At 36.7% G+C, this 27,716-nt stretch overlaps 3 protein-coding genes across 4 annotated transcripts in view; 1 reads left to right on the top strand and 2 right to left on the bottom strand.

Annotated features, from left to right (window-relative positions):
* LOC117676697 (disintegrin and metalloproteinase domain-containing protein 9-like) overlaps positions 1–540 on the bottom strand; it is a 32,673-nt gene extending 32,133 nt beyond the window's left edge. The window contains exon 1 of the mRNA XM_034436388.3: positions 225–540. Within this exon, the coding sequence (XP_034292279.2) occupies positions 225–297 (73 nt within the window). The 5' untranslated portion in view covers positions 298–540. The remainder of the gene's footprint in view (positions 1–224) is intronic.
* Positions 541–6,721: 6,181 nt separating this feature from the next.
* C6H10orf88 (chromosome 6 C10orf88 homolog) lies at positions 6,722–17,954 on the top strand. Of its 2 annotated transcripts, XM_034436386.3 has the most exons (7): positions 6,722–7,009; positions 9,722–9,925; positions 10,395–10,467; positions 12,276–12,479; positions 14,304–14,764; positions 15,662–15,880; positions 16,930–17,954. In XM_034436386.3, exons 1-7 carry the CDS (start codon positions 6,822–6,824, stop codon positions 16,943–16,945), a joined length of 1,365 nt encoding a protein of 454 aa, XP_034292277.2. In that variant the 5' UTR covers positions 6,722–6,821; the 3' UTR covers positions 16,946–17,954. The 2 variants fall into 2 exon arrangements, with proteins under 2 accessions (XP_034292277.2, XP_034292278.2); XM_034436387.3 differs by having other exon boundaries at positions 6,724–7,009; positions 15,662–17,954.
* Positions 16,958–27,480, bottom strand: LOC132709417 (CUB and zona pellucida-like domain-containing protein 1). Its single transcript, XM_060682954.2, has 9 exons — positions 27,387–27,480; positions 25,893–26,037; positions 24,227–24,435; positions 22,278–22,422; positions 21,479–21,693; positions 20,008–20,180; positions 18,251–18,636; positions 17,419–17,687; positions 16,958–17,127 (listed from the first exon to the last, which is right to left on the bottom strand). The coding sequence occupies exons 1-9, from the start codon at positions 27,478–27,480 to the stop codon at positions 16,958–16,960; spliced, it is 1,806 nt and encodes a 601-aa protein (XP_060538937.1).
* Positions 27,481–27,716: the final 236 nt, after the last annotated feature.

The raw sequence follows: 27,716 nt of genomic DNA, 5'->3' as shown, positions 1-27,716 counted from the left end.
ATGTGCTTCACAGCTGCCCTTCAACAAACAATGATAACTGCCAGTCAACTCTTTCACTGAAAACGCCTTTGCTGGGAAGCGGACTCACTGACAGCATTTCCTTCCATATAAGGAACCTCCAGGTCATTTCCCAAGAACTCGGGCTTGACCGTTTTTTTAGCTGCCACTCTCCGCTGCTCTTTTCTTTTAAAGCCGTCCGAAAGCCAACCAAGACCATTACTTGCCCAGGGCTACGACTTGTTTTCCCACGGCGCTGAGTCCCAAGGCGAGGAAGTTCAGGTAACAGGCTGCTAACATGATCTGCTCTGCCAGCTTCGAAGACCGAGGCGGGGAACGGCCCTGGAGGAGTTCATCCGACGACTGCTGGTAAACAACGGCGCTTGAAACCTTAGGCGCCCAGCGGGAGGAGTTCGCAAACCCCTCCCCACCGACGGGGGAGCGCCGGTCCTGGGATTGATCAACTCGTTCCGCCGCCTTTGGAGCATTGACCACGTGCGCGGTCGGAGATTGATAGAGCCGAGCAGCAGCGAGCGAAGCCGGGGAAATTATCCCCCCCACCTCCACCCGTCCCCGAAGCCGTTTTTAGGAAGCAAAGAGAGGTGAGGGGTGGGGGTGGGGGGAGTTTTCGCAGAAAAGGAAGTTAAAGACAAGTGTTTTTTGGGGTTTATTTTAGACGATTTCAAGCCCGGGTTGCTTCTGAGGTGGGATAGTGAGTCTGTACAGATTCTCAGTCATCGAGGTCATGATTGGATGAGAAGCGAAAGGTCTTCAAAGGAAAACAAAAACCGAAAAAGTCCAGTTGCCTCCTGAAAAAGCACCTTTGGGATGTACTGAGGGTGATGATGGCCAGCCAACAAACCGTGATGGCGTCTTATATATATATAAAAATAAATAAATCTCATTTACACTCTAATAAAGAGAGCGCGTCCCCCTCGTGCGTTTAGATTCCAAGAGGTTGAAAACTTCGAGGTGGGGTGGGGAGGCTTTCCTTATAAGGAAAAAGACCAAATTCCAGACCCAGAAGGAAGCGAAAGTAAGTAGCTTAATCATACTGTGGTTAGAATCAGCGTTTCAACATTTCAGCCATTTCAGTATCTTCCATTTCAGGGAAGTCCACACAGTTTAAAGTTACTGAGGTGGTGGTGTTTTTTTAACAAATTAACAGAGCAGCTTTAAGACTTGTGGACTTCAACTCCCAGAATTCTCCAGCCAGCTATGCTGGTTGGAGAATTCTGGGAGTTGAAGTCCACGAGTCTTAAAGCTGCCAAGTTTGAAGACCTCTGCCCTACATCATTTCTGACAGATGGCAGTTCAATCTTTCCTATACACACACACATATACATGCCTTCTCCAATCCACAAAGGATTGCATTAAAATGTCCAGCTCTGCTATTGTTTATCCAGGGAGGGAAACCTGAAAGTTTCCTACACTTTTAAAGGTACCATTTACATTTTCTTCTCTGATGCTTTACTATTAATAGATGGCTTTGCTAAAAGTAATATATGCAAAAGCAAAACAAACACTTCCTCCAACAGTGGTTAATAATGGTCAATGTGCACTTCATGAGTAATCTATTTATCACCTGCAATGTATTTTGCTGTTTCTGAATTAGCTCTATTGGATATCATGTTGCTAGGATTGTACACCAGTATCTGCTGCTTGATTTTTGTGTGTGTGTTATCTGTGACAGTGTAAGACCTGTGGTCTTCTTCTTGAATACATTCAATTTTTCTAACCATCAGGTTCTTTTTCAATGACTATTGCTTTCAGTTGAGCATTTACAACATTTCAACTTTAGCATTACTAGTGCTTCCAGTGAACAACCTGGTTTTACTTCACCTATGGAAATATTTGTTTTTGTGGTCCAAAATATGATCAGCTATTTTCTTCAGTATCACAATCCAAAAGTATCCATCTTTCTTGTTGAGATCATCATCTTTCTGATGATCATCATTCCTCTGTTAATAGATTGATATCTCTATATGTTAGTATTTGTCTAGATCTGTCATTAGTTGTTTTCTCATAATGGTTACCAGCTGTGTGAATTTTAAAGTCTAGCAGGATAAACATACTTTAACTTTGCTTCCTATCTGTATTGGGTTGGTTTTATCTTTGACATGATTTCTCCTTTTTGTTTGTTTTATGTAATGTTACACAGCAGTCCAGCTTTTGCTCATTTTTCTTTTACCTTCAACATGGAATTTCTTAAATTTTCCTCAAATTTATCCATCAGCAGAGTTGAGTTGCTTAAATTTCTCCCAGCAAATTTCCCAGTATCTCCAATAAAGGAGAATATTTGTAGTTCAGAGTTGAAAGGAGGGTTCCTTAGTGCTCTCTGAGCTTGCTTGTTTTCTTGTAGACATTTCATTACCCAAACTATGTGAACACTGATGAGGTTACCTAGTTCGGTAATGAAGTCTGCAAGAAAACAAGCAAGCTCAGAGAGCACCAATGACTCTCATTCCCAGTGTCTGTTTCTTCTAGTCCAGCATTTCTCACAAAATATTAAGCATATAAATTAAATAGATAAGGGAATAGTGTGTAGCAGTGGTATATCCATTCCCGATCATGACTCATTTGGTTGCTCCATATTCCATTCTAGCTGTTACTTCCTGGACATTGATCTTCAATATGAACATCAGATTCCTGATATACCCATGACTTTATTTATTTATTACATTTATAAGGCTGCCTGACATCATCATGATTTTTTGTGTGGCGTACAAGATTAAAGCCATTTAAAACAATACAAAATAACAAGGCGCAGCAGGAGAAAAATGAAGAGTTTCCAACAAACTATTCATCACAGAAAAGGCTCTGTGTCTGTTGCCTTTGGCTTTCTAACTTTCTTCCATCACTTACAACGTTTTAGCAAACAGCTGGTTCTCCTTTTGTTTTCTGCATTTTGAGATAGTTCTGTTTGTTCATATTTAATGATGTCACAAATTTCAGTTCACACTTCTTCAGGCATTCTGTCAACTCTAACCCATTATATCTATTTTTGTTTACTTTCATTGCATAATCGTATGAAATATTGCTGCAGTTTTCACTTGTAGGTCTTGTGATTTTGCTTAAGCTATACATTAGCAGGGAGCTTGTGATCTGAACCACAAGTCTTGCTTTGGTTAACTGAAGAGTTTTGACATCTTTGTTTGTGGATTATATAGTTATTTGGGTTTCTGAATAATTCTTCTGTTGATGTCCTTGGATGTTACTGCCATGTAGGTGGGAAATAAATGTGTAGATTGAACTATGAACTATTTCACATAAATCAACAAAGAATCTGACAGATATCCCCATCACCCTTATGAAATGTTATAAAACCCCAGACAGGTAATGTCAAGGTTTCCTCAAGGTGAATATACTTGACACATTAATTACATAATTGTACTAAGCGATAAGAAGACATAACTGCTTTGGGAGTGGAAGCAGTCGTGAGTTATGAGTCAATTAAATATTTGATTAATTTCAGTACTTATTTTTTCTAAATGCAGAAAGTACCTATGTATGATGGTCTCAGCACCTTTCAATACCATCACTTTTTTTTAACTAAGTGGTTTGACGGAGAGATATTTTATGCTACTTTATTCCTTGGATAATTGATTCCAGAAAGTAAGCATGAAAATTCTTGCTCTGTCAGTATAGGTTACATAGTCTCTAGGATTTATTGTATTTTCCCCTTCTTTCAAGGTTGACGGAAGAGCTTGTTTCTTTCATCTAAAGGCAAGGAAGATGCTTCTGGATCAATGTTTGTGGTGTAATGGCTTGACTGAGGGTCAAGGAACTGAAAACTCAGATGTGAATGATTGCAGATGACTTTTGCTTGCCAGCTAAGCAAAATTCATTCTATTTTTGAAATAGTGGAACTTCCCTTGAAAGGTCAAACTCATACTTTGAGGGGAATATTCCTAGATCCAGCCCAGAGTGCCTGTTATAACCTAAAGATGATACACCAACTACAATCCTATTGAAAGAAAAGTAGTCTTCTGGAAATTATTTATGCAATTGAGTATTTCCCCATTTGAAATATGAGAAAGAGTTCTTGGATGAGACCCCCCCCCCCAGTTGTTATTTTGTAGTATTCATCTATTTCAGCCTTGAATTATGAAAAACCTCTAATCTAGGGTGGATATATAACTACAATAAAATTCTTTTATTTGTTTGAAAATTTGTTGAAGGACTCTGAGTACCATCCCCAATCAGGTGAAAGTGGCAAATTTTTAGATCAGTTAATGTAGAAGATATTGAATTTGAGATAAGAGCAATTAATTATTCCATATGGCGTCAGGTAGATATCTTTTATTTTTCTAGTCATTGAAGAAATGGGGTGCTTTAGATCTTTTATTTATTCTCCATTGCTAGCTTGATCTGTGTATTTATATTTATTATAAAATATAATTTATATATTATATTAATATTAGAAACGTTATTTCTGTTATTCTATGAATCAATAGTTATGTCCATAAAAGAGAGCAAATGTGTGTGTGTATACACATGTACACATACCGTGTTCACTAGTTGTTTGCAAAAAAAAAAAAGGCAGCAGGAACAAAAACATGGAACTAAACTGTTCCTTTTTTTGTTCACAAGGAGAAATAGATTTTAAGAATAAATTTTTGCCTGTTTCACAATTTTCTATAGAACAGCCCAAATTAGCTTCCTTCATTTTTGTTAAAAAGTCTAGTGAATCATATAAGAAATGTCTTCGGTGGAAAATATTGACAAACTACAAAAGATTCTAGCAATTCAAAGCATATTTATTTAATAATATATAGGTAGTTCTTGACTTACTAATTGGGCCTGGAAGTAGGAAACAGACTGAACAGATGTTTTCTCTTTGGGGAATGAAAGATATAAGGAAGATAGAGAAGGGAAGGCACCTAGATTTTTCTGCCTTCTTTTTCAAGTTCACCTGAAGGAATCCTTCCTGTTTTAGATTGGTTGTTCAGCTTGAGTTTCTTGGGCTGTAGAGTTTTCTGCTATTTAGACCGGGGTGTCAAACTTATGTTGTCACATGACTATCGGGACTTTCCCCCCATTCGCTAAACCGAGCAGGGGCGGAGCCAGCACGTGATGCATCTGGCCCCCGGGCCGCGAGTTTGACACCCCGATTTAGACTGATAGCATTAAGTTTGATTAACTCTTATGCATTTACATATTTTCTCCCCCTTTCACAATTGCCATTAAGCAGATTTAAACAACCTATGGTTTTCCTGCAGTGCCAGAAATAATCAACTGAAATACCAATATTTGCCCATGAATCAAAAAATTTACAAGTGGATTTCTAAAATACTCCTTTTAGCTTCATTCCTTCCTGTTAATTTTATCCCAGATAATTCAGCTCTTTATTCTTTATTTCATCCTTTTGGGAGCTCCTTGTTTAGCTCTTTATTATCTCCATTTGTTTTCTAACTTTTAAGCACATCATGTAATGAAAATTGTGTTTATAAGACATACTTATTGTTAACTTAACAATAGTTTACTCAAACCAATTTTGAGTTTGCCTGACAAAATGAACCATCAATTTTTGGTTTGTGCAATATACTAACATGAAAATGTCATGCAAACTCTTAAGAATTCCTAAAAAACTTCTTTATAAAACTTCATTGGCCTAAGAAAGCATGACTTTCAATCAAATTAAAGTATTTCTACATTCCATGTGTTTGTTCTACCACACTGCACTTTCAGTAATCAAAACGTTGAGGGTTTTTAAAGCCTGAATGTCCTCCACTCCAGCCTTTGAAAGCCATTACAAACAGCAAATTGCATATCTGCACTATACATATAGGGCAGATTTCATTCTTAATTTCCAAGGTCCCAAAGGTGCTTTTTCAAGAGGGAACTGGACTTTCTAGTTTTTCTTTGAAGACGTTTTGCTTCTCATCCAAGCAGCTTCTTGGAAACATCTTCAAAGAAAAACCAGAAAGTCCAGTTGCCTCTTGAAAAAGCACCTTTGGGACAACTGTGACATAGATGACTGAGAATCTCCATAGACATTCATTTCCAAGATTACGCATAGTTATGCAAAGAAATTTCTGGTAAGTTTTCACATCAGCCATAATGTAGTTTGTAATCCATACATGCCATAATGTAGTTTGTAATCCATGATTCCTAAACTGGGCAAACCCTGACAATTCTTGTTAAGCAAATCATGGCTTTGTGCCTAACGTGAATCCATTTCCTTATATTCCATATCTATCTATACATGCAAACAGACTGCACCTTACATTTTTATTACAAGGAAGACCCAGCTTTATAATCACTGCCTGCAGGCAAAGCATGGTGCAACCTTGGATTGTCTGAAAGGAATTTTTTCATTTTTAGTCATGCTGGGCAATTTAATTTTCCTCTCGAAAACAGGAAGAGTCAGATTTTTTTTTTTAAAAAAAAAAATTACATTATTTGCTCTGCACCTAGAATCTTAAAATAACCAAGAGCTTCCTTCTTGGCTTCTATTGCCGAAGAGGGACTGCGGCTACGCCACAGCAGACAGCAAAAACCGCTCTTCTGTAATCTCATTGAACAGTTACATGAAGCACAACCCCCGGGAGAGCCACAGCTCCTAAAAAAAGGCGGGCCGCCATACTGACAAATGAGCCGCGGCGCTATCACGTGCTTGATCAACTCACTTCCTATATACTGACGTCAGGAAAATAGAAAGTCTTCTTGTCTATGGTTAAATTTGTGAGAGGGCGGAAGTCCTACTCAACATACGTCCCATGAGCAACGTGTCCCTTGGACATTCAGTTCCGCCTTAAAATTACTCCGCCAGGATTTCATTCCGGCCAGGGCTGCTGTGTTAGAAGGGCTCGGGTGTCTTAATGGCCATGGCGAGCAGCAACAGCAGCCTGAGGGAGACGCCCCAGATTGGCTGGGACGTCTCTGCCGGCAGCCCCCGCGTCTCGGTCGCCTGTTCCTGGAAGTGTCCGAGCGATCTGGCGAGGGTTCTCTGCGTCGTCCCGGCGGGGGAATTCGATGCAGAGGAGCTTTCAGAACCAGCCGCGAACGGGTGAGAAGGGCCTTTTGCGACCGGGAGGGCAAGGGGGATGACTGAAGTGTAGCTAACGGCCGATGAGTGGCCTGGTGATGCCAGCAGGGTGGTTGAGTAGTTTTTTCCAGGCTCGCATTTCTGGGTTCAGGAGCCCATCATTCGTTTAATTCGGGGATAGGCTGTTGCATGGATGCTGTAAATCTCGGTTTATGGTTTACCTGGATGTGTGAATGCAGTCCGTTGGGATTTTCTGGCTAAACCAGGCTTCCAAAACAATTTAAAAACATTGGAATAGAAGGGCTGGCACTAAATCTGGGGTTAGCAATTGGGAATGGGTGGGGTAGAAACAATTGATGGTGTCCTGAACAAATTTTGGGGTTTTCTGGTGCCTCTTTCCCAACATCTTGGAGCAGAACTGCTGAAAATTAACCATATATTTTCTCCTCCACCCCATTGCCATTTGCTTATTCATTAAGTGCCATGAATAAATCAAATGTGCAAATCGAATTAATCTGTTTTGAATTGAGCCTTATTGTGTGAAGGGTAGGGGGGAAATAGTAAGAAACAACAAAATAAATGAAAGGCAGAAATAAAAGGAAAAGAAATTGAATCAAATCTAGTTTACATTTAATGTATCGCTCCCAAACAATTCTGTGCAATCCATCCTTGCTTCTATTGCACCCATTCTTTCATTGGCTTTTGGCTTTTTAAACTTCTCTACCTCCCTCTTTCTGAGTTCTCGCCACCTGCATCCAGTCACTTTCTTGGGCTTACCTTTCTTCTGGACCTGTTTTATCTTCCTTTATTGATTTTAATTCATGCTTGGTCCTCATTCATTCTCTATATAGGTAGTCTTCATTTAATGACCACTCATTCAGAGACCAAAATTACTATGACACTGAATAAGGCGACTACCACTGGCCCTCGTTGTTGCAGCATCCCTACGGTTGTGTGGTTGCAATTTGGGCTGTTGGCAAGCAGCTCACAATTAAAATGGTTGCAGCGTCCTCTGTTGCATGATTACCATTCGCAACCTTCACACCTGGCTTCTGACTAACCATGTCAATGGGGAAATCTGGCAGGAGGTTGCAAATGGCAATTGTGATGTTACACCTAACAATATGGAGGAATTGCAACAGTTGCTGTAACTGCCATAGTAAATTGGTGCAGTCATGTGACATTGCTTTTTTATGACTATGTTGCTTAGCATGGAGTTGTTGGTCCCAGTTACTGTTTGTTAAAGAAGGACTACCTGTGTAATCAAACCATCTCAAAATACTTGTTTAATATTGATAACTCACTTTTGTATTCATTTCATATTCATTTATTTTGTTAAGTCATTCATTCTTGGCTGTCTAAAAGCTCCAATGCAGATTCTAAAGTAAGCTAGACAGATTTAAATATACTAACACACATACACAAAATAGATTGTAATCTATTATTGTAATCTATTATTATAAGGATTGTCATCCTTATTTTAGCAAAGGAAAAATTCCATCTCCAATCACTTACCAAATATATAATGTATCCCCAGTGATTCTCTCTCCTACCTTCATTATCACTCAGTGCAATCCCTGGCTGTCAATAGGTTGATCTTATGCTTTACCTTTTGTATCAGCCCAACACAAAAATGTTTAGACGTACACTCAAATCTATGTGTCTTGTTCAGCTTCCCTGATTTGTTAACCTAGGGTTGCCAGCTCAGTTTTTTTTTTAAAAAAAAAATTTGATTTATATGCCGCCCTTCTCCGGAGACTCAGGGTGGTTTACAATGTGCTAAGCAATAGCCTTCATCCTTTTGTATATTTATACAAAGTCAGCTTATTGCCCCCACAACTGGGTCCTCAATTTACCTACCTTAGAAAAGATGGAAGGCTGAGTCAACCTTGAGCCTGGCAAGATTCGAACCTGCAATAATTGCAGGCAGCTGGTCTTAATAACAGGGTGCTTTAGACCACTATACTACCAAGGCTCCTTGGTTAAAAGTTAAAAGTAGGCTTGGTGATTATTCTTTTATACATATACTCATTTGCCAGAATCCATATTCTTAAAAAGTAGAGGGCTAAAATAGAAGAATAACTAGGTTAATTATCTGTATCGTTGATTGAGACCATCACATATACACAGACTCTAACCATTTTCCTTCACCACAGACTATTGTCTCATTCACGTATACACATTCAGATGCATAAATATCTTCCTTTACTTTTCCAAGTAAAAAAAGTAGAACACATGAGATGGAAATAGAATGAGAAGGGATGGCTACACAGGAAGAGAAAAAGAAGATGAATAGGAGAGGTAATTGACAGAGTAGAAAATGTAGAAAGTCAATGTTTTCAGTGAAACAGAAATAAAGAAAAGCTGATGCTGTTCGTAGAGAGTGAGGACTGTAGAAAAAATATTTGGAACCTATGGATAATAGCAATTTTCAGTTCTTTTATGTATGGACGCCATACAGTTTTTTCTCTCAAGATTCATTTTCTCCCTTTTCAGTAGTCCATGCTTCTGTTATCTGAATCTAAATTCAGCCTCTCTCTTCAAAGGGTAGGAAAAAACACTTCATGTAACTGCAAGAAAACTTTGCAGAGATAGCCATTTGAATGCTTGTGTAAGATTTTAACCATGGGATAAATATTTTTGGATGTTTGTCATGTACATTTGAAATGTTTGTTTCCCAGAGGTACTGATGTTCAAATGAGTAACTTAAGATAACCTTTCTCCCTTATTTAGTCAGAATGTTGTCGTTCTTGAAGGAGAAATAAATGATGATGGTGTAGTTCCCTGTTTGCTCTACTTGCACTGTGATCCATGTGGATCTGAAGAAATTGTCAGTCTAAGTATTATAAGTGAAGCAAGGAACATGGAAGTGTACTTAGACGATGAATACTATGGAACTGGAAGGGGAGAGCGAGCATTTACTGTCAAACATGGCAGGTCAGTTGCTTTGTCTTTTCAGCATTGATTCAGTCAATAATATAATGAGGTTATATTCAGTCTTGCAGATAAGACTTCCAGAAATTACATACTCAAAATATTTTAATATTTATATGTCAGTAATGTGGCTTGATTGTTTTTTCTTCTGCATTCTTATTGGTATGTAGACTGTGTTTTGCTAATGCAGTGAAACTGAAAGGAACATTTTGATGATTGGTTAGAACATTTTTAAAAAGGTTTTCTCCTAAAGAAACATGTTAGGATAGCAGGAATATAATAGATATGATATTAATAATTTGACATGTTGGATAGAGATCTTAACAATAATGTTTCATTTCATGAAAGAAAAAAGGATTATTTATACATGCTCAAATTATATAAGGAGAAAATTATTATTTCTTGTATTTTTCTTTATGGAAAACTATTTCATTGATGCAGCATTATAAAAACTTATTTTACTTTTTTCTAGCAACGGTGATCAGGTTTCATTGTACAAAAAGTATCTTAAATTGGAGTGCTCCACAGTTTCTTGTAAGATTAAGGTAGGTTATTCAAAAAAAAAACAACCCTCTAAATTTTTGACTCATTTTTTAAAAAGATAGTTCCAGCAGTTTTACAAATTATTCAAAAGAGGGCCTTTGCAAAGCAAGATAATGTGTGAAAGACTACTCCTGAAAGCATTGAATCAACTGTCTTGCAGCTTCTTTGAAAACTTTCTCCAGCTGTCTGTACATTATGTGTATCTGTATATACAGGCAACACTTCTGAAATTGCAAATAAAGCAGCTGGACATGCATACCTGCAAACTGCTTGAGACAATATTTGAAGCGGTTGTTCAGGCCTTCCAGTGATAGAGTTGCTTTGAGAAGAGATATGCTTTATAAAGAGCCTCTGTTGAATGCCTTCCACAACCCTAATGGTGATAAATAAAATTATTGTGTTTCCTCTTACATTTTGGAAGTCGTAAAAAGAAGACAATTTCCTTTATTTATTTATTTATTTATTTATTTATTCGGTTTGTATACCGCCCTACTCCCGAAGGACTCAGGGCGGTGAACAGCCAAACAATAAAATAACATAGACATAAAAAATTTAAAAACCAGATAAAATCAAATTAAATTATTTTGGCCCAGACAGATTAAAACACCCCAATAATTTAAAAACAGATTAAAATTTACATATTTAAAAGGGAAGAGATTAGGCCAAGCCCACCTGCTGGAATAAAAAGGTCTTCACAGCGCGGCGGAAGGTGCGCAGATCCGGGATCCTCCGTATCTCCAGGGGGAGCTCATTCCAGACGGTAGGTGCCCCCACAGAGAAGGCTCTCCCCCTAGGGGTCGCCAGCCGACATTGTTTGGCTGACGGCACCCGGAGGAGTCCCTCTCTATGAGAGCGTACTGGCCGGTGGGAGGCTATTGGTGGTAGTAGGCGGTCCCGTAGATAACCAGGTCCTAAGCCATGGAGCGCTTTAAAGGTGGTAACCAAAACCTTGAAGCGCACCCGGAAGACCACCGGGAGCCAGTGCAGCTCGCGCAGGAGAGGTGTCACATGGGAGCGCCAGGTCGCTCCCATTACCACCTGCGCGGCCGCACTCTGCGCCAGTTGGAGCCTCCGGGTGCTCCTCAAGGGGAGCCCCTTTAATCTGTGATATTTCAGACATTTTGATTATAAGTAGATTTTAATTATCTCTCTCTTTCCTTTGTAAAGAAGGGATTTAGAGATGGAACAAAAATCAGTATAGCACAACTATGATAGGGAGACAGATTGATAACTTTTAGAAGCACCAAGGGTTTGCCCTGAAAAACTATTCCTTCCCAGTTGCAAACATGCAATAAACATATCTTCTCAGTCCCATGTTTTCCTGTTTGTACCCCAAAACTTTCCTTAATTCTTTAATCTCGATCCTTGGCCTATGAGATTCAATATGCCTAATTAATATAAAATTGATTCAGAGGAAAATAGAAAGGAGATTCATTTATCATAAATCTCCATTTTTCAGAAAATAACAGATTAGAAACTCATGTTTACTGACATAATGGGCAATTTGCTCTCAAAAGTTCTATAAAATGTAAGCTTGGAATCACACTAGTGCAGAATCAAGAAACTAGTCCTCCTTGAAATTGTGGCTTTAATGCTATCTAACCACAAAATTTAATACAACTAATGCTTTGCTTCAACCTAGTCTTATTATTAGCCTATTCTTATGTTTAGTTATATCAGACCTATTATTAGCACCTACATAAAGTTTACCATAAGAGTTAAGAGGAGACAATTGGAGGTCATTTTTTAAAAGAGTGTCTTAACTTAACTGAATTATTTCCTCAATTCACCAGAATTCTCTTTTCACTAGCTATTGTCCATCAGTGAAAAACAAAGAGTACTCATCAATAAAATCATAGTACAAGTTCAGTCAACCTGTGCAAAAACTGGGCCAAGTGTTACATTAGGATCAGGAATAGACCTAGATAAAGTACAAACTATAATGGAATCAATGGGATCCAAATTATCACCTGGGGCACAACAACTCCTAGATATGGTTCGTTTTCAACAGAAGGTAAGTTGCCATTTTCAAAACACTGTTCATAAAATGTCCTTTTTATGTGCAAGAAATAGAAGGGACTGTATAATGTGGGATATTTGTATTCTCAATTTATATATTATTTGTGTGCTATTAATAACTGAAATAAAGGTAGGTTTTGCCTTCTTTCAAATGTTGCGTAGTAGAATTTCTTTGCATAGTAGAATTTAGTTGCGGAGTAGAATGTCTGTTTATAGCTTTCCTTTTCAGACTAATTTTGTGGCATTTTGCATAGTGAAGATAGATAAATAAATAAATAAATATATAACACAAAGTTACATCATTGGTCTGGAAAGGTAGGTTATATATAAATTGAAGTTATATGGCAACCTGTGAACATTCAGATTAGACTCCAAAAGTAGATAAGCTCAGCTTTGCATAGTACTTGGGAGGCTACCAGAGTCCAGAGTTATAGGATAGTCTGGAAGGGGAAAAAATGAACTAGGGGATGGCAGACAATTTCCATATTATTGTCAAGAAAATTGCACTGGTGATTCATTTCATAACTATGACTACATAACTATTTAAATGTGAATGGTGGGTGTCGTTTGAAAAGTATGTAATTCATTAATTATGGTTCTGGATCAGTCTGGCAATGAAGAAAATAACTGAAAATGCAATTATATTCTTATCTACCATTGTTACTCTCCTTTTCATTTGTCTTGTTCATTCCACATTTAGCACAGCTTGCATTTAAAAATAACAATAAAAAGAGCCTCCATTGATATTTTCTCCTTGAAAGCGCCAAACTGTTTACCGTATTTTTCAGACTATAAGACGCACCTTTCCCCCTCCTAAAAGAGGCTGACAATTTGGGTGTGTCTTATACTCTGAATGTAGCTTTTTCGAACCTTTTTTTCAGCCCTAACGAGGCGCTAGCGAGTGAAACGATCTTCCCAGCTTTGCCTGCTCCGTCGACTGTCCCCTGTATTTTAACGAGGCACTAGCAAGTGAAGCAATCTCCATGCTTTGCTCCGACCTCTCAGCTGTTCTTTAAAAGCTTTTTTTCAGCCCTAACTAGGTGCTAGCTGAGTGAGGGGACCCCCCCCCGGCTTTGCCTGCTTTTCTCATTGTTGCTTCCTCTCAGCTGTGCCTTAGAAACTTTTTTTTTATCCCCAAGCAGAGGATAAAAAAACCAGCAAACTAATGTGCTGAAGCTGACCAGACTAAGGACACTAGCCAGATGAATACCTGGTAGGCAGATTTTTTCCCCCTATTTTCCTCCCCAAAAACTAAGCTGTGTCTTATACTCCAGTGCGTCTTATCCTCTGAAAAATACGGTATGTCCTTCTATCAAAGATTATAGTAAAACAGAGCCAAATAAAAAAAATATATTCTCAAACAACCTGTTAGGCACGGACAATCAGATCTATACAACTCAATGAAGAATTCCATTAGCTACTTTCTGGCTCATGCTTATTTCACAGGACATTGGCAGTTTGCATCTGGGCCAAACTAGATTCGAAAATATTCAAGGGCGATTGGACCTTGCCCTGTTATGCCCACATAACAATTCCAGACTAATTCCCTGCTTGATTCCTCCCCCTGGCTCGGTGAGTTTCTTTCCAGCATAGCCAGGGTTTAGCAGGAGGCAATGGGTTGAATATGGAGGAATTTCAGAAAATTGCTAGAAAAGCAATGCATTGAGCAAATGGTTTTCCAATAAGGGGAATATTCACCAGTTCAATATGAGTCTACAATATACAAAGAAATACTATTGAGATTAGAAATTGTATAATTATTTTCTTGGATTATACAGTATATCTAAATTAATGAGACCATGTATTTTATTTCTATTAGAATGGAATTTCTTTTGGAGGGAAGTTACAAACAATCTTAGGAGGAAATGGATTTGTATATGGAAAAAAACATCCCATTGATGGATTGAAAGAGGCATCTGACTTTGAACGGTTAGACCACTTGTCCAACGGACCTTCTCTTTTAAAAACTAATTTGGTAGCTAAAACAGTTTCAGAGGATTTGAATGCACACTCCAAGATAACCAAACAGGTTACAGGTAATATATTTGAGCTCCCTGGACTACAGCCTTGTACTGTACATTCTGAAAGTGACTGTAAAGGGTTGCTGGCATCGTTTTTTCAAGAACAAAGAAGTGAAAATTCAAATATACCTAATTCCACATTGCTGCTTCCGCTTCTTCAAACGGTATGTGGTCAAGTAGATCATCTATCCATAGATGAAAAGGATAAATGCTGTGAAAAAAAGTTTGCTTCTCAGAAAGATGGAATTCAAACTGTTGGGTAAGTTCATATTGAAAATATTATCCATTTTTAAAATTGGGCTCAAAATGCCTCTTTGAAAAAAAATAAGGTAAATTTTACCAGGCAGTTGAACTAGGTAACTGTTAACAAAACCTTTCACCATCGCGTGAGTTTGAATTTAGCTGGATTTTTTAATACATTAAAGTTGAGATCACTCAAATTGCTAATTTCTGACTTTCCATAATTTTTTGCGCTCTAATAGCAAGAAAGGTTAATCAGTTGTATTTGAAAGATAGTTAACTAGGCAGTTGTTTTCTGAATATCTACTGGTTGCCTAGATTATCTCTTTAAATCAATTTTAAGATGCTGGCATGAAATCACAGAAAAGAAAGATATTTATTTGCTTATTCAGCTTATATGGGTGTCCACTTATGAAGTGATTCTGAGTGTTAAGAACATGAAATAATACATCAGTAATAAAAATCCAACAAATTTGTAGAAGCACACTATACAAAAAATTCATATTGAAACATAAGAGTATCCTCTTCCAGTTCCAACGTAATGTAATGATTATCTGAACTCAAATGCTGAAAAATTGTATGAGTCGGTATCCATTAAGGGACTATAACCATATTTTGTTTGCTGCCTTACTAGAGGTATTTGATTGACTTAATAAATCTTCTACTCATTTGATTAAATAGAAGGTGGTAGATGATAGTGCTTAACATTTAAAAACATACATTTAAGATTTCTAAATTATTAATATTAATTACGTGTACTATTAAGTAATGTTAGCTTTGGAAGATTTTCAGATTTTGATTGTTCGTTGTCAGATATTCTACTGGGGTATTTGTAAAATTCATGCTACTTAAGGTACATAATTTATACTTTTGGATAGCATGGATCAGTTTTTGGTTGTTTGCATTTTTTTTGCAGTTTAGAACAGCAGCATATTTGTCTGTATTTGGAAAAGTTCATGTCCAAAAGGATCGACCTGACAGAGAAGAGATTAATGGATTATATTGACCTACGTATGCAAAAACTTCAGGAACATATTGATAATAAACTTGCTGCAGTCATGGATTTGGTTAATAATTTGCATATTGTTTCTCAAGAATGTGGTACTTTGAAAGAAGAAAACACAGATGGGAAGAGGTAGGAAATCCTTATAAAAATCAAAGACCTCAATATGTTTTATAAGGCCGGGGTCTTTATTTTACAAACTTTTTGCTTATAAACATTTACACCTCAGACTTTGTATTTTTTCTATAATTTTGCAAGTATTATATGCTAATGTTAATTGTTATATATCTGTAATGTGCAAAATAAGTATTTTTTACATTTCAGAGTATTTTCTACATCTGCTTATGACCTATTTATTCGTAACTATTTAAAAATTAATTTTGGGCATGATAAAGTGTTTTACTAATTATTTTGAATCCTTCTAAATAAAGTGCTTTGCAGCCTTATCAACATTTAATAAGATTTTTATAGTTTAATATAGAGTAATTTTCATAAAATAAATTATATCCATTCATTCTGGATTCTAAATTAATCTTCAATCTGAGAAAAAAGGAGTTTAATTAAGGGAAAGGAGTCATTGACACATTCTGTATCTGGTCTTGTTATCCATGTAGAACTTCTAGATATTTCAAAATGTATTTGCTCTGACCTTATTTTGTATATATTTATCTCTGTTTGACAACGGTTCATGGGTAAATATTATACATGTGATGAATTTTTGCAGTACAGCAATAGAATCAAATGATTTCTGACCTCAAAAACTATTTTTCCTCAAAATGATTTACACTTTTCTTTCAGTAGTTTCCTTGAATGTTTGTGTATTAATATATAAACAAACAAGGTTAAAGGGTTTGCCTAAAAATAGGTTTAACATGAAGGAGTTCATGGAAGGAGAATATTCCTGGCCATTTTCTTCCCTACAGTCACCTGTGTCTCCTGAAAAATTCACCAGAAGAAAAAGGTGGGGGAAGAGAAGAATCGTATTTATGACCATAAATTTCCTCAATTTCAGTTTCCTTTTTTTGGTATCTGATGTAACTGGGTGTATGTGTGTTTTATATTTGGCTATTTCCCTTCCAGATGAGTTTAGTGCTGTTTAATTCATTTATTTTAATTGAAATTGTCCTTTTAAGGGAAAAATCATGGAAAGACAACAGAACATTCTATTTATATCTCTGTAGATGTGAAACAGTCTGATGAAGATCCTTGTTAGTTATTCAGTTTCTGGTATCTGTATCCGGTTTCTTGAGTGATGAGACGTTTTGCTGCTAGACCAACCAGGAGTACTGTGTTTGTAGCCAACACAACAAATGCAAGGATATATAGGATTTGGGACTGTGCATTAAGACTTTCTTCTGGATAAACTTCACTAGAGATGGCTGAATATAAAAAATAGAAGACAAAAGGAGGTTAAAAGGTCTTCACAAATTCCAAAATCATGGAACAATACTTTTAAAATAAAATCTGGAAAATTGTTGGCTATAAATTTCCTTTTTTTAACCAGTATTTTGATTGATTGGGTAGAGATGGAGGTACTGGCAATTCTGCTTGTCTGCAGTTTAGTGGTGGCATGCTTTGATTGCTATTTATAATACTGAAAGTGCTCTTAAACATTATTTCCAATTAAATTAAATCTACTGATGTAATCAACTCCAAGAAAACATTCTCACCTGAGCGATCCATGGAACTTTCTTCTCTTTTCAGTCTGAGGGGTCCAAACACTGCATCGCCTTTCCATTTGTAGGAGGAAATCTCTCTCTTATGCCGAGAAATGCAACCTCTGGTGCAGCGAGAATTAGAATCCTTGCTGTCGCAAATTAAAACTTCACAGTGAAGATAAACTGATGGGTAATGTTTTAGAAATCTGAAGGATTTGAACCTGAATCTCCCATAATGCTCAAGGATGGGATAGGCCATAAAAGAGTCATCCTTAGTACAGCTGAAATAGAATATTCAGATTATTTTAGCATGATTAATACTTGAACTTATATACATTTATATATTATGCTTACCAGAAACTGCTTTGTAAACGTTCAAGAACGGGTGCTTTTAAGGGAAAAAAAAGTTTCAATCTTACATCTATTTCTTTACTTTGGCACATGGACTCTTTCAATCTATAGTTAGCCCCATTTATATTCTGTCCAGGTTACTCATGTTAGGCTGTTGTATATGTAAAATAAAGCCCTGTGAGATGTATTACAATTTATATACGTGTAGTTATTAATGTATTTTATCAAATGCCTGGAGTCTTGTGAGCAGACTATTAAAAATATGTAAAGGTGGAAGACAGAATTAACTTGATTGACTATAAACAAAAGTAGTACATAGATGTCATCCAGACACCTTTACTCTAAATAATTAAGTAATGTATGTAATATAATATGAAACGTTTGTCCTATTTTTTCATCTATGATGGAATTTACATCAGTACCATGTATTGTAATATAACTCAGTTTATAGTTGCAGTCAATCCTAATGGTAATTAACAGTGAATATACTTACCCAGTTTTAACTAAATCATATTTTGGTGATTTAGAATTAAGATCTGGAGATGCAGTGCAAGTATCCACAAACACTACCAGATTTGGATCACTGGAATGTAGGCTGATCTGTGCATAGAGCATTTGGTTCAAGTCAACAAAGTAGGGAGTTTCAAATATTGGTTTGGAGAAAGAGTCTGTTTCATAGAAGGACATGCTGAGATTGTATCTACCTACATTCGTTGTGTTGTCTAAATATTCACTTTCTGTTATGTATACAACTTCTACCGTTGAATTGTTTTCCATTATACATTTTGCAACAATTTCAACTTTCTTTTGGCGGGTGATGTCAATGCCTGCTGGCAAGGCAGTTACAATATTGCTGTATGAGATGCTTTGACCTTCAGTCTGCCAAGGAAAGAAGAGAAAGAAGGTATTTTTAAAAATGGTACAATGTTTTGGGAGACAGAAAAAAATGTTTTTGAGCTACAGATACAAGTCTAAAGTTTTATAATCTCTAATTATAAAATTATACTTAAGTATTTTGTTTAAATGTAACAATCAGTAGCAACGAAATCATATATGATAATACATTGAAGAACATTGAAACATGGAAGCCTTCCCCAATATCAGTTTCTTTGATACTATTACTTTCACCATTTGAAAACCAAGAAGGTATCTTGAAAATCAGCATTTGAATTCTATAAAAAGCACAGGACATTTAATGAAGCAGGCTTTTTGCCAGTAAATAAAACTACAAAGGAAAGCAATGATAAGAGTCTTGGTGGCGCAGCAGACTAAAGTACTGTTAAGTAACACCAGCTGCCTGCAATTACTGCAAGTTCAAATCTCACCAGGCTCAAGGTTGACTCAGCCTTCCAGCCTTTCGAGGTAGATAAAATGAGGACCCGGTTTGTGGGGGCAATAAGCTGACTTTATATAAAGAAGAACACCGCTTAGGGCCCCCCGAAAGCCCTACTAAGCAGGTATATACAAAAGTATGAAGGCTATTGCTTAATGCATTGTAAGCCGCCCTGAGTCTCCGGAAAAGGGCGGCATATAAATCGAACCAATAAATAAATAAATAAATAAATAATGAGCTGTATGCAGTCAGTTTACAGCTTTGATCTCTAGTTTCAGGATTGTAACCACTTTGTAAGTTCCATTAAGTTTAGTGGGACCTGGTGTAAATGCTAAGCATACTTTGCATCCTGTTTGATTGTATCCTTGTGCTTCCCAACTATCTCCGTACTCTGATGGAATTTTTTTTTTATTCACTTACTTGCAGCTCTGATAGTGTTTTTTTTCATATCTGAGTCAGGGGTAGGTTCTACTTACCTTTACCACTGGTTCGCAACGGGATCTGCGCATGCACAGATCGCTGATGACAACATCTGGGGCAGTGGGCGGGGCCTCCCACCAGTTTTACTACCGGTTCTTGCCAACCGGTCCGAACCGGGGGCAACCCACCACTGATCTGAGTGGTGTAAAAAGCGGAATACAGAGATATACAACTATATTGGACTCATTTAAGATTGCATACCATTGATATGTTTAAATCTAGGGATAGTGTATGGTGGAGACGACCAAGTTAGAAAAGCTCTTAAATAAGGGCTGCAAAAATCTGATAACCGCAAATTGAAAGAAACATGTACAATACGGAAAATTCACAGCTGCCAACTAGTCGTCCTCTGGATTTTTTCAGCCCTGATTGGCGACTACTAAAAGCAGCTACAGCTTTGGAAAAAATAAATGAATTCACAGCAAGATGAATGTTACCTTTTTAATTGTTCCACAGCTGTTGATTGGAAAAGAAAATACCACTGGGTTGTAAGAAATAGGCTTGCAAGTTTGGTCATTCAGATATAAGAAACTTGCATTATAGTTGAGCGAAGCCAAGTAAAATTTGCTGAGAGTAATTGTCATCCTGTCTGAAGAACAACTGAGGGATGCTAACAGGGAAAGGAAAAAAAAATAGAATAGTCTCAGGAATAATAAAAAAACTCTTTGTCCTAGGAAGAAGTATGTGACTGCTATTGCAGATGAATTTGAAAGGAGATGATAGGTTATAAAATTGTTTTGAGTGAAAAAGAGATCATTTTTTTCTTTTTGTTTCATAAAACCAAAACATCTTTGACAAGTAGCATCTTGGGATAGGATACTGTCCTATCCTACATCAGTAGGATACTGGTCTTGAAAAAGCTAAGCAGTGTTAAATAGGTTTGTATATAAATGGGTGACCGCCAGGTAAGCCTGGTTCTGTGGCAAAATAGTAAAGTAAAACAATAGAAATCTGAGTATTACTATCGCTTTGGAAATGTTTTGAGCTTGAAGCACTTTCAATATGGTAAAGAAAAATATTAAAATTATTTCCTTGGGTGTAAGCTAGATATTAGCATATCGTACAGTACATTGATTCTGAAATGTATATTTCACCTTCTATTAAGCATCATTGTTCTCTGTATGATGTTATAATCCTACAGGCAGAGATCCCAGCAAAACTCAGTGTTTTCAGCATATGATCTTTTTAGGATTTCTCATAATTGCTGTATTTTGAACTAACTTGCAGTTTAAAAAAGTGAAAAGACCCTCCCCCAAAACATCTGCTAGCTGATGTTTTAATTGTATATTGTAATTAGTATGTGAACTTGGATATTTGTTATAAGGATCATCTAAATATTTGCTTTTAACTTTGTATACTGCCCAGAGTCATTGCTGTGGCAGCTATATAAATTGTATAAATAAATAAATGATCTTACATGTCATCAGGCATATATAATTATAGTCAGGTGTAGCTGTACTGAGAGCTAGTTTGGTGTGATGGTTAAGGAAACCAAGAGATTTTGAGTTCTAGTCCTTTCTCAGGCACAGAGCCAGCCGAGTGATTTTCTGCTGGTCATCCTTTAAGTCCAAGGAAAAAAGCAATAGCAAACAATTCCAAAACCCTGACAAGAAAGTCCTACAGGGACTTGTTTACATACTAGCCAGGAGTCAACACTGATTTGAAGGTGCAAATTAAAACATAGGAATAGGAATCTTTGGTGATGGATAGAATATCTGAGTGTGTTCATGCCTATGTTAAACTAGTCATAACTTGAAATAAGGACAAAATCCTTGCCATGTTTCCCAACCTAGAAAAGATATCATAAAGCAGATTTATATACAAGACATCATTGGAAGAATCGATCTGTATTTGGTATTCCCTTTCCATATCAGTATAAATCAGTTATTACAGCCTCATTGGACTTACTGTTTGGTTGTGATATTGGTGTAGTTGTGTAGCGAGCTGAAAAGCCCCTGTAAGAATTAGCATAGTCCGTAGACATCACAATTGTCATAGCATTAGACGAAGACTTAAATGTTGGAGTTGAATGACCACACAGTTTTTTGATTAAAGGAGAATCGGGCGTTGGACCATCAAAAATGGCGAGAAAATCATATCTACAGTGGTCATCCATTTCTAGCCTGGACACAGAGAAAAACAACAGTTTTTTATTACTATTATTTCTCATACCCCCTTTACCTTCATTTATCCTTAGAATAATTTTGGTTCGAGGTTTTCCCCAGTCCTAGTTTGGCAGTCTTAACTTATACTCCATGTTAGTTCTATGCCAGATAATACCTTCTTGAGTTTGTGGGACTAGCTTTCATATGTGTTTGGATCTTGCCTATAGAAGCTAAACTGATGTAAGTTATAGGTTGGATTTAGGCAAATGTTTTTGAAATGTGTATAATTAATTCATGAATCAATGTTTTATAGTGATTATTATAAAATAGGGGACCCAAGAATGAATGAAAATAGGAAATAAAGAGCATCGGTTCGGAAAAAGGTGATGGTCAAATATTAGTTTAAGGATAAGCATATTGTAATTCTTTTGGTAAAATTCCACTTTCCCTTTATTGAATGATTTTTATCATATTATTCTGCCTATTTTTAAATGCAAGATTAATCTTAAAACTTATTTTAGCTTATTTCTTTATTTAGAAATTTTAGCATTTCATACTATGACCAAAATTTGAAGCATACATGTAAACCAAAATGTACTTACAGTATGTCCTTGAAAATTAAATTTATTTGGGTATATGGTTCTGTATCTATATGCCAGACACAATATGTAAATGGTGGGTGCTTCTTGGGGTAATTCGGACTGTTGAATGTTCCTTCTGGGCCAGTAAAGTAATCTCCGCATCTGGCTTTAGAAAGATTTTTAAAAAAACCTACATCAGTATGCAGAAAATCCAACATCATTTGCTATTCTTCCTGTTCCCATCTGCCAGTGGAAAGATTCAAGCTGTTTAGAAATTATGCAACTGCCTTTATTAGCTTTGGATTTTTTAAAAATTATACACACAACATGGGATTAATAGTGCTTCCACTAAATGTGTGTGCTGCTGATAGAGGAATTAGCCGTAAACAGATTGAGCCCCCTGTGAGTTAATGCCTATGCACAATTGCTTGGTATTCAGTTACAAGAAGTCCTTGACTCACAACCAGTTGTTAAAATTCGCAGTCACAGTCAGAACAAGCCGTAAAACACTTGATGTAAAATGTCATGCTGCTTCCCGCAGGCATATCACGTTTTGGACACTTGGCAATCTGGTCACATTTACAACTAGTTGCCAAGTGCCCAGTAATCATGTAATCATTTGCAAGCTTCTCTGCTGGCTTCTTCAGGAACTATATAAGGAAGCTGTCGGGGAAGGTTGCAAGTATCTCAGGGGTTGCCACAAAGAAGAGGGGCTCAAGCTATTCTCCAAAGCACCTGAGAGCAGGACAAGAAGCAACGGATGGAAAGTAATCAAGGAGAGAAGCAACCTAGAACTAAGAAGAAATTTCCTGACGGAACAATTAACCAGTGGAACAATTTGCCTCCAGAAGTTGTGAATTCTCCAACACTGGAAGTTTTTAAGAAGAGATTGGACAACCATTTGTCTGAAATGGTATAGTTTCCTGCCGGAGCAGAGGGTTGGACAGAAGACCTCCAAGATCCATTCCAACTCTGTTATTCTATATTCTTAGTGGTGGGGATGTTGGATTTGAGGTCCCTTCCCCCAGAGGGGTATCCCTCTACGTGCTGGAGGAACAGACTTCAGATCTGGTAAAAAATACTAGTGAATACTTGCATTCCAAGCCTTTCAAAACACTGGTGTTCCATAATACTTTCTACTTCCCTCTGGAAGAATTAGAAAGGGAAGGGGAAAATAGCTATAACAGTAGCACTTAGACTTATATACCACTTCACAGTGCTTTACAGCCCTCTCTAAGCGGTTTACAGCACCCAATAATCTGGGTCCTCATTTTACTGACCTCAGAAGGATGGAAGGCTGAGTCAACCCTGAACCTTTCAGATTCAAACTCCTGGCAGAGAGCAGAGTCAGCCTGCAATATTGCATTTTAACCATTGCGCCACCCTCGCTCTGGCATTTGCTAGAACACAAGCGTTTTTGCTGAATTTGAGGTTTGTTCTGCAAGTAGCTGACAGATTTCCCCTCCAGAGGTGAACTTCTTCAATGTGCTGGAGGAATGAACCTCAAATTCTACTGCTATGAAAATGCTAGCAAACATCAGTAGTCTCACAATCACTCTCCCTGGTGGGGTGGAAAGAAGGCCTGGGCCCTCTCCCAAACACTCTGTATAACAACTTGAGCTGATGTACATGAAGGAGTCGTGGCAACTCAGTGACCGCTTTAGCTCAACGACCTAAATTTCAAGACCGATTGTGGTAATAAGTGAAGGACTACCTGTAAGGTGGAAATCTTTCTTTCTGGTATTGAGTATACACATTATGTACAGACATCTTCAAATTCTCTGTGCTCAAGCTATTTTCACTTTTCAATTAACAATTCATGGTACCTATGAAAAGCTCAGTGCAATTTTTATAGCTTCAAACAATTCTACAAAAATGTTATCGATCAGTTTCTATTCTAAAACTGGTAACCTGAACTCCCAGATGATTCTGGATGGAGATCTCCCTCCCATCTTCTGTGGACGACTTACGTGTATCTGGTAAAATATAGTAATAAAATGCATGGATCTTTCGTGTAAAATTTGTGGAGCCTGTTGATATGCGAAATGTTAAAGCGGAGGATGATGAGTGAAATGCTGAGTCTTGAGTATGGCATATTCTTCCTAAGACAGATGAATTAGTTGAGGGACCGTCGTATATTTCAATATATTCTTCATCACATGAGGACAGTGGGCTAAATCTAAGAGAAAAAAAGATTTGTGTTTTTATATGTTGGTATTAAATCCCATGATAAAAAACAATAGTGCAGTCTTCTGATTATCGAAACCAAATAAAATATTTGCACTAAGTTTCCATTATAGCAGTACTGTATCTCCTGCAAACATTAGGAAAAACAGGGTCTCCAAATCCTGGCTTCATATAATTGTGTCATAATTCTGCTGTCTGAGTCCTCCATCACTGAAACCCCACAAAAATTATGCCTACATAGGTAGTTCTCAACCTACGACCATAATTGAGCTCAAAATTTCTGTTGCTAAATGAGACAGTTGTTAAGTGAGTTTTGCCCCATTGTACGACTGTTCTTGTCACAGTTGTTAAATGAATCACTGCAGTTATTAAGTTAGTGACACAGTTGTTAAGTGACTCTGACTTTCCCACGGACTTTCTGTGTCAGAAGGTCACAAAAGATGATCACATGACTTCTTCCTATAACTTTGCTTACTCTTTGTGCCAACCTGATTGTTTATTTCTGTTAACCCCTTATGTTGCTTATATCTGGGCCAGAGATGGCAAAACTATGACAATGGGGTACCTCAAGGTTGGTCTAGATGAGGGGGGAAAGATATTTTTTTTCCGTGTGCGTGTGTGAGAGAGAGAAGAGGGAGGGGGGACAGCAATCAAGTTATTTTATTTGTTTGTTTGTTTGTTTGTTTATTTATTTGTTCAACTTGTATGCCGCCTTTCTCCGAAGACTCAAGGTGGCTTTTTGATGCACTGGGTCCAAAAGGTGTAGTGTATATTGGAGGTGGTGACCCTTTGAGAGCCGTATGCAACGAAAATTCATTTTAATGTATGCCAATTAGTGTACATTCAAAGTGACAATAAAGTTAGTCTAAGTGCTCCATCACTGCTTTAGGCTGATCATTTCTTTTCTCGTTTTTTCCTAATGCTAACCCAGTTTTTCCCTAATGCTAAGTTGCTTTGGTTTTTCTCTCTTGTCCTTAATGCATTTGTGTGCATCTATGACTAGATTTAATAATAAAAGGCTGAATTCTATATTAACACTTAAAAAAATGTTTGCTTTCTTCAAATGTCATTCATTTAATCATTCTGAATATTCTTGTCTGGTTTTATTAGCACTGTTATAGTTGTACATCATATCGTCTGGTTGTTACATTTTGCCAATAAAACATTTAAAAAATGAAGTTTTGTTTCTTGTCTTTCCAGATTTTGAGGTAGATCTCCTCAGATCTATCTTCTATGGATCTCCAAATCTGATTTCCTTACTAACTATACAATGCCTAATAAAATCCTTCTTCCCTCTCTTCTCTTAATATTACTCTCTAGTTAATTTGCCATTTCCAAAGATCTTATTTCCTTTGCATCTTGTTACTTCCAGTTAGCGATCTAGTGCAGACACCGGCTGCTTATCTAATTTATGATTTTTCTGGCATAATTCATATGAAGAATACTTACTCGACGTAAGAAAAAATTAGTCGAATGGTTTGATTTGTATCCCTTTCTCCCTTTATTTCCCAGATGCAATTTTCACTTGCGTTGAGTTGAATTGGCATTGCTTGATAATTTCTCATCAGTGTTTTCACACATGTTGTATTCCGTTCTAGAAAACCAGCATTAATCTCGGTAAAATTTAATAGAAGAATTTTGACTGAAAACTTTTGGAGATTACTTACATAAATGTAGAATTCCCATAAAAACATCTATATGGAATAGATCAATGAAATTGACATTATCAGCGGCATTTAAAGAGAACTTTTACAAAATGATTTATAGGGTGGTATCTCCCACCAGCTAGGATAGCTAAAATGTTCCCTGGATCATCGGACAAATGTTGGGCGTGTAATTCAGCCAGGGGTACTTTTTTCCACAAGTGGTGAACCTGCCCTCAGATTAGGAAGTTTTGAGAAAAGATTCAAAAATGGTTGAATGAGATAACAGGTACAAGCTTCCCTCTAATTCCAGATTCTTACTTACTTGGAATTAAAAAGACATGGGCAAACAAGATTGGCACTTATTTATCCATATTACAACAGCAGCAAGGATGGCACTTGCCCAGCAATGGAAAAATGCAAATACACCATCAGATCAACTTATAATAAATAAGATATTGAATTGTGCTGAATTGGACAAACTAACATATATCCTAAGAGAGAAAAAAGAATCCATATACTACAGTAACTGGGAACGCTGGTATATATGGCTAAAGAAAAGGACAAATATAGAGTAAATAATACAGTATTAAATATATATTTATTTATAATTAGATAGCGTTTGATATTTAAAACAGTCAATGTTATCTGAACAAAAAGATTTACCAGGATGTAACTGAATAGATATCTGGGGGATCGTTACGATTTCCGGTTAGTCCTTCCTTGTCTTTATGTGTTGTGTTGTCTATACATATATAGCTTATATTGATTTGATAATTATAGTATATGTTTTTTTACTTGTAAATAACTAATAAAGATCATTTTAAAAAAATAAAAAAACACATCTATATATTTACATGTTCGTCACTGGAAGTAGTTAGTACACTGAAAAGATCTAACCTTCACTCGGTTTATGTTTTGGTTTCTATTTTACCCAGGTTTTTTTGTTAATTTTCAATGATCAATGTTTTAACTTTTTAATATTTTACTGAAGTTGTAAGCCACCCAGAGTCGTTCGACAGTGAGATAGGTGGCATATAAATTTAATCAACAAATATGTTTTAATGTGCCCATTACACATTGTCTTACATAAGAGAACAGTGTAACAATTACAATATTTTTATAAACTATAGTGATGTCAGTAAGAGAACTTATCAAATATATAACATTTTGAATTCATTTACAAGAATGAAGACTATACTTAATATATATTCATAAGTTAGGCAAAGATCGATTTTGAAGCCACTGCACACTAACTAGATATGTATATTAGTTTAACTTTTGTTCTAGTTTTCCATACCTTGTAACTCTGCCAGATTTTGTTCAGCAAAACTCAAACCGAAGAAAAATGCCAAGAAGATTGCTGCAGAAGCATATTGCCTCAGTGCAGACATTTTGATGTGAAATTGTTAATGCCTTTTGAGGCCTTTTATATCTCTGCTTATTTCATAATCATTAATGTCTGAGCCCAATTTGGAGATGTATGTGAGAAAGAAACAGGTGCTAACTATGGATTTTGCATACTATAGATTTTTTTTAAACACCAGAGTAATCTATTTATAGTTAACATGTAATGTCCAAAAAGCTGGTTTTTTATAATTGTTTGCCTTAGTCATTTAAAATCTACAGG

The sequence above is a fragment of the Pantherophis guttatus genome, chromosome 6 (assembly GCF_059756535.1).
Source record: "Pantherophis guttatus breed Tessera chromosome 6, ASM5975653v1, whole genome shotgun sequence".
In the NCBI taxonomy this organism is placed as follows: Eukaryota; Metazoa; Chordata; class Lepidosauria; order Squamata; family Colubridae; genus Pantherophis; species Pantherophis guttatus.
The sequence above is the reverse complement of the archived record's forward strand: the minus strand, read 5'-3'. Positions and strand labels throughout refer to the sequence as shown.